At 47.4% G+C, this 9,953-nt stretch overlaps 1 protein-coding gene across 1 annotated transcript; it reads left to right on the top strand.

Annotated features, from left to right (window-relative positions):
• Window positions 1-388: 388 nt before the first annotated feature.
• LOC119280409 (phosphoenolpyruvate carboxylase 4-like) lies at window positions 389-7,664 on the top strand. Its single transcript, XM_037561266.1, has 19 exons — window positions 389-636; window positions 744-907; window positions 1,221-1,335; window positions 1,428-1,505; window positions 1,588-1,656; window positions 1,752-1,830; window positions 1,921-1,997; window positions 2,092-2,187; window positions 2,333-2,474; window positions 2,724-2,858; window positions 3,076-3,137; window positions 3,722-3,958; window positions 4,525-4,650; window positions 4,892-4,993; window positions 5,126-5,272; window positions 5,407-5,505; window positions 5,718-5,806; window positions 6,060-6,186; window positions 6,433-7,664. Exons 1-19 carry the CDS (start codon window positions 481-483, stop codon window positions 7,477-7,479), a joined length of 3,147 nt encoding a protein of 1,048 aa, XP_037417163.1. The 5' UTR covers window positions 389-480; the 3' UTR covers window positions 7,480-7,664.
• The last annotated feature ends 2,289 nt before the right edge of the window (window positions 7,665-9,953 follow it).

Here is a 9,953-nt window from a genome sequence, read left to right on the forward strand (position 1 = left end):
TCCATCCTTATATAAAATATCATATAAATACAGAACTAAAAGCATAATACCTTGTTGGTTTTACTTGATTACAAAACAAAATATCGTTATTTTCTAGCAATATCTTTAGCAAATTTTAAACATATTAAGCAGTGCAAGATATTATCGGAAACATTATTAGTAACGACATGTCAAAAAAAGGTTACAATATACCCCTAAAAATAATTACATTAACAGAATGAAATGCACTTGGAATGAAAGCCGTACGTTTGAAAACCGAGTGCTAGTGGTGAAGAAAGAAAGAAAGAAAGAAAAAAAGCATGTGGCTTGCGCCTCTCCCTCGCATGCCGCCGTCTTCCTCTCCTCTCCGGTCTCCTCCGCCATTTCCAACACGGCCACCCTCCCCTCCCTCTCTCTCTCTCTCTCTCTCTCTCTCTCTCTCTCTCTCTCTCTCTCTCACACGAGGAGGAAAGAACAACAAGCTAGGCAGCGGCGGCGAGGATGCCGGACACGACGGACGACGTGGCGGAGGGGATATCGTTCCAGGCGTTCGAGGACGACTGCCGCCTGCTCGGCAGCCTCCTCCACGAGGTGCTCCTCCGCGAGCTCGGCCCGGGCTTCGTCAAGCTCTTCGAGCGCATCCGCATCCTCGCCCAGGTACCCATGCATGCACGCTCGCTCCCTCATCGAACAAATGCCTCAATGCATGTTGTCGCGTGGATGGCTGAAATGCCGGGCCGATCGGCCGGCCCTGCATGATGCAGAGCGCCATGACGATGCGCGGCGCGGAGATGGAGGACACGGCGACGGTGGTGGAGCGGCAGCTGGAGGCGGAGCTGTCGGCCATGTCACTCGAGGACTCGCTCTCCCTCGCCCGCGCTTTCGCGCACCACCTCAACCTCATGGGCATCGCCGAGAGGCACCACAGGTACGTACGTACGTACCCAGCTGCACCAACACATATGCATTCTCCTGCGATTTAAAATATCTGACAAAGATAGAATTAATCTCTGTACAGACAAATTCAGAAATGCACAGGTGCTAATGCTAATAAGAACATAGCTGCAGAAATACGTACAAAATAATTTCGACATATATATGCATGTTGCAAACTCATGGTATAGTTTGTTCCTTTCTGATCGATAATCTGAAATAATATCTTCACCTAATTTGCCACACGAAAATCTACAGTGAAAGATCTAGTTTTGTGCTGAACAAATGTTTTTATCTTCCGTATACAGGGTCCGCAAATCACGTAGTGAAGTGCATCTCTCAAAATCATGTCACGATATTTTCGACAAGTTGATCAAAGGCGGCGTTCCTCCAGAACAACTCTATGACACTGTCTGCAAACAGGTGCTTGTGTTAATAATGTAGCGCACATTTCCTGGCATGGCGATCCCACCAAGCTTAGCTGATGCTTGATATTTTCTTTACCCGCTGTGCAGGGGGTTGAAATCGTTCTGACGGCGCATCCGACTCAAATAAATCGTCGAACCTTGCAATACAAGCACCTTAGAATAGCCGTCAGTTAATCTGTGATTTCTTCTTTTGATCTCACTGTTTCTTGTGTTCTAACTTCTAATGACTGATGGGACTGTGCTGCAGCATCTTTTGGAGTTCAACGGACGGCGTGATCTTAACTATGAGGATAGAGAGATGCTAATAGAAGACCTGGTATGCTTGAGAGGTTTTGATACATTTTTTTTCCATTAAAATACTCTGTTTTGCTGATCTGTCCTCAGTTCCTTCTGACTCTGATTACCATGCAGGTAAGGGAAATCACAGCATTATGGCAGACAGATGAGTTGAGGCGCCATAAACCTACACCAGTTGATGAAGCTAGGGCTGGTAATTAAGAAAATTAAGGCTTCTGGCTTTCCGGTTTGTCCATGCATGATACTATAAATGATTTCAAAAATAATTTCTTGACTCTCGCAGGCCTTCATATTGTGGAACAATCTCTCTGGAAATCAATACCACGCTATCTTCGTCGTGTCAGCAATGCTCTAAAGAAGGTTGCGACAACAATTACTCCGATTTGATGAATTTAACTTCTGTTTCACTCCCTGGAGCAATTTTAAATCTTTCTTTTTAACACTATGCATATAGCATACTGGCAAGCCTCTTCCACTAACCTGCACACCAATCAAATTTGGTTCATGGATGGGTGGCGACCGAGACGGGAATCCTAATGTCACATCAAAAGTAAGCTTACTGGTTTGATGATGCTTATTCACTAGTCTTGCTTGCGTTTAACTGTGTATATGGTCGATGTTTTTTTCTTCTTCCTTTTTCCTTCCGTATTAGAGGGGTTGTACTTGATTGAAACAATTGTCATTTCCATGTGCAGGTGACTCGGGATGTTTCCTTGATGGCCCGTTGGATGGCAATTGACCTGTACATCCGACAACTAGACAGTCTCAGCTTTGAGTTATCCATCAAGAAATGTAGCGATAAGCTTGCAACCTTAGCCAATGAAATCTTGCTCAAAGGTTAATTGTTTCATGATTATCCACCCAAGTTTTCCAATCTTTGTTAATGATCAAAGACTATTACCAGAGGCTGCTTTGGTATGGCCAAATTATGGCACTGTCGGAAATGCTTAGTTAGTTTGAAGATCACGCCTCCTTGGTGTAATAGGAATAGCCAATATGTATATGTCTTACACCAATATCACCTGTAAAGCACATATTTCAGATCATATTTTTGATTTATGTTGATAATTCGAGTGGATTTCTCAGACTCAGAGTCGACATCCGAAGAGAAGAAGGCCAATCCTTGGACCAAAACAGGACCAGAAAACAACTTAAAACGACCGCCTAGGATGGGGATGCCTGCTCAGCTTCCTTCTGGTGCTGATCTTCCATCATTGACAGGTAGAACCTCTGTCATGTGATCTGCTCAACTTAAAACTTTATGTGCTGCTGCATCAGATACGATCATTTCACTTTAAGTTCACAATTTTTTGGTCTATATTAACACCTGAATTTCTTGTTCCAAAATCTATGTAAAATTTGCAGTGGCAGTTGTTAGTCGTGTCTTAGTTTATATCTTCACCCTAATTTTCTAATCTACGACTTGTATCTGATGCAGAATGCAGTGATAGAGAATCACAATTCAGAATAGTAAAACTTCCATGCAACCCGAAACATCAGGTTTGAACTATTCTTTTTTTTTACCCCGAAACGTAGAACAATTGTTCTACAGTAATTTTCATTAATAGTTTAAATATGTACAAAAGGAAAAGAAAAATAAATTACAGGCAGACTACCCAATTCCTGTTTTCTCTAACATGGGAAAAAAGTTAATCACTAAGAACTATGGTAAGAGGGAAATCATCAGGTTTGAACTATTCCAATGTCTCATATCATAGCTCGTGGGATAACATTCTGGCTTCCCCAAAGTGCATTGTTCACATCTGGTGCAATATGTATAAACATGTATGTTGGGAACTGTTATTATGAAACTAGAGAATACCCGTTGCTGCGGGAATTGGTTGATGAAAGTTTGGGTTGATAACATAAGTACCGTGGATTATGCATGTATAAACATGTATGTTGGGAACTGGTATTATATTATGAAATGTGGTGAAAACATAAGTGCCATGGATTATGGCTGCATCGCGTCACCCAGATTGAATAACCGTAGTTAGCAAGCATTAGCCTGGATGCCGGGATACACAGGTGTCATTGTAATCCTAATTTTTTTTGTCCACTAATTCTTTGCTTGTCTTCTCCAGGGAATCCAAATTCCAACAGAAAGAAGTGAGGAGAGTCACAGTCCAGTGCAGTCTCCTGGTCGTCGTCCAGCATCATCACATATGAGTCGAACTCCAAGTGGTAGTCAACTAAGGAAAATGTTGTTCACAGAATCTAAGATAGGCCGGTCAAGCTTCCGAAAGCTTCTAGAGCCAAGCCTATCAGATAAACCAGGAATTACGCCATACAGGATTGTCCTTGGTAATGTGAAAGAAAAGGTCAGAAGCAAGCTTCTTTTATTAAACTTCTTCCAAGCATAAGTGAATTTAGGATTGTTTGAGTGTCAATTTGGTCTTGTACTGATATGTTTTCAGTATTAAATCCAGCCCAACGCTAAGAAAAATATCAATGGGTGGAGATTAGTAGGGTCAAAATTGCTACTAGGTAGAGAGATACTCCCTCCGTAAACAAATATAAGAGTGTTTCAATCACTAAAGTAGTGATCTAAACGCTCTTACATTTGTTTACAGAGGGAGTACTTCCTATGTCATCTCATCTCTAGCATAAGTTCAGTCTGACTCTTATATACAAACGCACCTTTCTGCATGGTTTATGTTCAAACACTTTGAAACTTGCCTGATTGAAAATCTGACACGAGAGATGCCCGCTGCTCCTGGTGGAGAGGTTATATACTTATATACTCTCAGCTTTGATAGCAACGTACTATTTGAATCTCAATCAGAACCAGCAGTTCTTGCTAGGTGTAAACGAGACGAACACTATTTTTTTTTACAGAATTAAACGTTCATCTTTGACTACCTTTATTGTATATTTCTGTTTTCAGATGATGAAGACACGAAGACGGCTTGAGCATCTTCTTGAGGATCTACCATGTGACTCTGATCCTGCAGAATATTATGAAACACCGGATCAACTTTTAGAGCCGTTGCTCTTGTGCTATGACTCACTGGTAAGTCTTCATTAACAACTACTGCCTTCAGATCTTTGGGTTTGTCATTCTACAGTAAATATTTTTTGGGCATGCCAATGACCCTCAATATTGCATGAAAATCAATTTTGTAGAAAAAAGCGCAAACCTTTATTGCTATATCAATTCAAACTGTTAAGAAACCTATACTCTGTTATATCATTTATCACACGATCTGTCTTTTGTACTGAGTCGCAACGTGTGCTTCAATTATTTTGTGAAGCAATCATGTGGATCTAGCATTCTTGCCGATGGCCGGCTAGCCGATCTTATACGAAGGGTTGCAACCTTTGGTATGGTGCTAATGAAGCTCGACGTCCGCCAGGTATCTATTACAATTGTTATTACTGCTACTTGTGATTTCTCAGATGTAATTGTGCCTAATATGTAATATTGGCTCCCAAAAAGCATAGGTAAAATTCAGTCATGAATAAAAACTACATATTTACTGCTTCAGGAATCAGGCCGGCACACAGAAGCGCTTGACGCCATTACGTCTTACTTGGATCTTGGCGTTTATAGTGAGTGGGATGAGGAGAAGAAGCTGGATTTCTTGACTAGGGAGCTGAAAGGGAAGCGCCCTCTAGTTCCCCCATACATAGAGGTAATTTGTCGCATATACATAAATCAAATATTCACATATAATTGATCGGTTACGGTGTAAATAAAGGGAGCGAAAGATAACCTTTGCCTAGTTCAGAAGATTTACATCTGTGTCTTTCCCTTCCTGTCTTTTAGGTTAATGCTGATGTGAAAGAAGTTCTGGACACCTTCCGCGTTGCTGCAGAACTCGGGAGCGACTCGCTTGGAGCATATGTGATTTCAATGGCCTCCAATGTATGATGAGACACCACTTCTGTTATCAACTAATGAAGCAAACATGAATATTCAGTTACCTTTTTATCTTCTGCAATTTAAGAGTTCTGAGTTCTGACTGAATCTCACCTGAGCTTACCTCGTGGAGTCATATGTAGCACTCATATCCCAGATCACAAACTGTATTTGGTTGGCACCGGTTCTGATTTGCAGGTGTTTGTACTTCCTTTCAGGCCAGTGATGTCCTCGCTGTCGAGTTGTTGCAGAAGGACGCGAGGCTAACAGTTAGTGGGGATCTCGGAAGGGAATGTCCCGGTGGAACGTAAGCATGATTACCTATGCATGATATAAGTTCTAAATTTCACATGAATTTCTTGTCATGTCCAATCCACAGCTCTATGATCAAATCAACTGATGAACCTGAAAGCATCTCTATGAGTGATCAATTTAACAGTAAACCTAGAACCTGAAATCAGCTGACTACACCCCTACCAATTGGTTACATTAGCAGAGAGGCTGATTGAAGGAAAGAATAAATATTTAAAATCAATGTCTGTTCTGTGGTGAACACGCAGGTTAAGAGTTGTTCCCTTGTTCGAGACGGTGAAGGATCTTCGAGAAGCCGGTTCGGCGATCAGGAAGTTGCTGGCCATTGACTGGTACAGGGAGCATATCATCAAGAACCACAACGGCCACCAAGAGGTAGAAATAGAATGCTTCTATTGGCTGGCGTTAATCTTCATCTCGGCCAATTATCTGAACAATGTTGCTACATCTCAGTCGACTAAGACTTGGTTATGTCTCAGTCGATGTTATATTCATGAGATCTTACATTAAGATCCATGCAAATCTTTTTCTTCAGTTTTTCTTTTATATTTCTTATTATTACATTCTATGCCACTTGAGACGTGGTTTTATCTAAAACAGTACTCTGTCTGAATGTTGCAGGTCATGGTGGGCTACTCTGATTCTGGCAAGGACGCCGGCCGTTTCACGGCGGCGTGGGAGCTGTACAAGGCGCAGGAGGACGTGGTGGCGGCGTGCAACGAGCACGGCATCAAGGTGACGCTCTTCCACGGCCGCGGCGGGAGCATCGGGCGCGGCGGTGGGCCGACGTACCTGGCCATCCAGTCGCAGCCCCCCGGGTCGGTGATGGGGACGCTGCGGTCGACGGAGCAGGGCGAGATGGTCCAGGCCAAGTTCGGGCTGCCGCAGACGGCAGTGCGGCAGCTGGAGATCTACACGACGGCGGTGCTGCTGGCCACCCTGCGGCCACCGCAGCCGCCGCGGGACCCCAACTGGCGGCACGTCATGGAGGAGATCTCCCGCGCAAGCTGCGCGCACTACCGGCGCACCGTGTACGAGGACCCGGCCTTCGTCACCTACTTCCAGGAGGCGACGCCGCAGGCGGAGCTGGGCTACCTCAACATCGGCAGCCGCCCCGCCAAGCGCAAGGCGGCCATCACGGCCGCCGGCGGCATCGCCAGCCTGCGCGCCATCCCGTGGGTGTTCGCGTGGACGCAGACACGGCTGGCGCTGCCGGCGTGGCTGGGCGTCGGCACGGGGCTCCAGGACGCGCGCGACAAGGGCCGCACCGAGGACCTCCGGGCCATGTACGAGGAGTGGCCCTTCTTCCAGTCCACGCTCGACCTCATCGAGATGGTGGTGGCCAAGGCCGACGCGCCCATGGCCAAGCACTACGACGACGTGCTCGTGCTGTCGCCGGAGCGGCGTGCGCTCGGGGAGGAGCTGCGGCGGGAGCTGGCCAGGGCTGGGAGCTGCGTGCTGGCCGTCAGCGGGCACACCAAGCTGTCGGCCAACAACCGGAGCCTGCGGCGGCTCATCGAGAGCCGCCTGCCCTACCTCAACCCCATGAACATGCTGCAGGTGGAGGTGCTGCGCCGGCTGCGCCGAGACGACGACAACCACAAGCTCCGCGACGTGCTGCTCATCACCATCAACGGCATCGCCGCAGGGATGCGCAACACCGGCTGATCTGATCCATCCCGGTGGAGACCTCTCTTTTTTGGCACAGGAATCAAACTCTCTAGCTTGCTTGTACTAGGAATCTACACTAGTATTTTATGAACACAAAATCTTGCTAAGTACATTCTGATGATGGACGAGGAGATGTATAGGCGTTCGTTGCCTCCAATGTGTTGTCAAAATACAGTGCATTTGTAAAGCCATATACTACTTTGTAAACTTTGATCAAGTATATATATAGGAAAAAGTATAACTATATTTACATTATCAAATCAATATCAGTTAGAGAGAAAAGTGCACCCCAAACATAGGGGAGACTAGAACCCCCTATGCCTCGAAATTCTTGTTGTAGCTACATCCAAACTTGCTGGAGATACATATCCAAACTTGTTGTTTAATTCGAAATTCTTGCTGTAGCTACATCCAAACTGTTGCCATTGTGTCACCGTAGGTCACGCCGACGATGGACAACATTGAGGAATTAAACAACAGAAGTACCAACAAGAACCAAACCTCACTTAATTGCCGCAATAGTAGATCGCCACAGCCGGTTGTGTCGACATAGGTGCACTTGAAGCTCAGGCCATCCGGCGATTGTATTCCTGTTAAGGAATTCTACAAAACTCAACACGAAAACGCAGAGAGAGAAAAAAAAGCTTGCGTGGCATCCGAGGCGAGGCAATAGAAGCTGCGCTGCACTGCTGCGAGGATCCATCATGCGTTGGAGAGGAGAGTCACAGCTTCATATTCGTGTCGACATAATCTATCTGTTTGAGATTGCTTTTACCACGGCAGTGTGGATCTCAGCCGTCCGATGGGAGGCTGCGTCCTTGGGAGACGAGATAGATGTATGTCGTTAGGCAGCATTAGCAGGGGCGGCTCGGCAGGAATCCGAGTCCTTTCTCTATCTAGCGATGGCTTTGGCAGTGGGAGACAAAACACATCGTAAATAAACTATGAGAGAGGTGGCATGCGCTTGAAAAGAAGGCAAATTTTAATATGCTTCCTCTTACCTTCTCTTTTTACATGTGAGGTAAGAAGGTAAGTCTTAATCAGACCATTAATTAATGAGATCAACGGCACAGATCTATTATATACTCTTACTTCTGGTGTGAAAAGAGAGGGTAAGAGGGAGCATGTTAAAACTGCTTTGAAAATAAAGGAGCACGGTCCTGTATGTGTTTGATCTGTTGCATGTGCAATATGTGACCTAGGATGAGAGTGTGAGGCTGAGATGGACCTTTGTTCGAATTTGAACCTACAACATTGCATGTGCAATATGCAGGTTGTTGTTTATCTTCATTTTGCATAAACTATGAGACTGGGATGAGATTTGGGAATGGAGGGGAAGGGGGTCACTGACCTTATTTTCGATTCACGTGAGCATAGGGAGGCATAATGCAGAGATGTGGGGGCATAGTCATCCACTGTACGCCCAGAGTCAAACCCGTATTACCGAAAAAGGGTTTCCCCCCGCTTTATAAATAAAGCACCAACACTTACATCCAAGTAACCGATACAAACGCACGCCACACAACCCAAGGCAAGAAACAAGAATGCCGGGCACCGACACACAACTTCACGACTACCACAAGATGAGAGATCGTCCGGGAAGAAGTGCAACGGACCACGCCGGACCGAGGGTTCCAAGACGATGCCTCCAAGAAGGGCACGACCACGGGCCGTCGCCATCGTCCGATCCAAAGATCAGGTTTTCACCCGGAACACGACGGGAGGAGTGAGAGCACCACGACGGAGCCTACAGGGAGGAACACGACATCCGCGGACTCCGCCACCGTCGACCCGTGTACGGACAGGTAAGTGATGAACCCCGGTGCTCCACCCTTCCGCTGCATCCCCGGTCGGCTAACCACCTGCAACCATGCCACCCAAGCGGCCATGGTTGCACGCCCGCATCCGAGTCGCGCAGTCCGCCTACGACCGACGTGACTCCCACCGCCAGGGCCGCCGCCCCGCCACCGGACCACCTCGAGAAGCCCCAAAGGTCACGTCTTGGACAAGATCCATGAGCCCAACCACCTCAGAACCGCCGGCGACCACAGCCTCAAGGGGAACCGAGCCCAGATGGCCGGGGGAAGGGGGAGGAGGAGGAGCCCCCGAGGCCGAATGCCCAGATCCGCAAGAGAGCGCCGGCCACCGCCCGCTGCCAAGGAGGAGGGCGCACGGAACCGCCGAGCTGCATCCATGAGAGGCCACCGGGGAGGCCTTCCCGCGTCGAGCGCCGCCGTCCAGCCGCAGGGGCCCGGCTGGACAAGGGCCGCCCACCTCCACCGCTGCCACGCCGCCCCGCCACCTGAGATCCACGGCGAGAAGGGCCGCCCGCGACCCGGTCGCCCGTGACCCGCAGCGCCAGACGAGGCGCCGAGGCGCTGCTGCGAAGCAGCCGCCGCCGCCACCACCCGCCGGCCTGCACCACCACCATGCCGCCTGTCGCCCGACGCCACGCCGCCGTTGCTGGCCTA

The sequence above is a fragment of the Triticum dicoccoides genome, chromosome 3B, assembly GCF_002162155.2.
Source record: "Triticum dicoccoides isolate Atlit2015 ecotype Zavitan chromosome 3B, WEW_v2.0, whole genome shotgun sequence".
NCBI lineage: Eukaryota > Viridiplantae > Streptophyta > Magnoliopsida > Poales > Poaceae > Triticum > Triticum dicoccoides.

Coding starts and splice junctions, on each gene's coding strand:
- LOC119280409 (XM_037561266.1), top strand. CDS start 481: ATGCCGGACACGACGGACGACGTGGCGGAGGGGATATCGTTCCAGGCG. Junction 1,831..1,920: donor AGTTGATGAAGCTAGGGCTG/GTAATTAAGAAA, acceptor TGACTCTCGCAG/GCCTTCATATTGTGGAACAA. Junction 3,138..3,721: donor CATGCAACCCGAAACATCAG/GTTTGAACTATT, acceptor TGTCTTCTCCAG/GGAATCCAAATTCCAACAGA.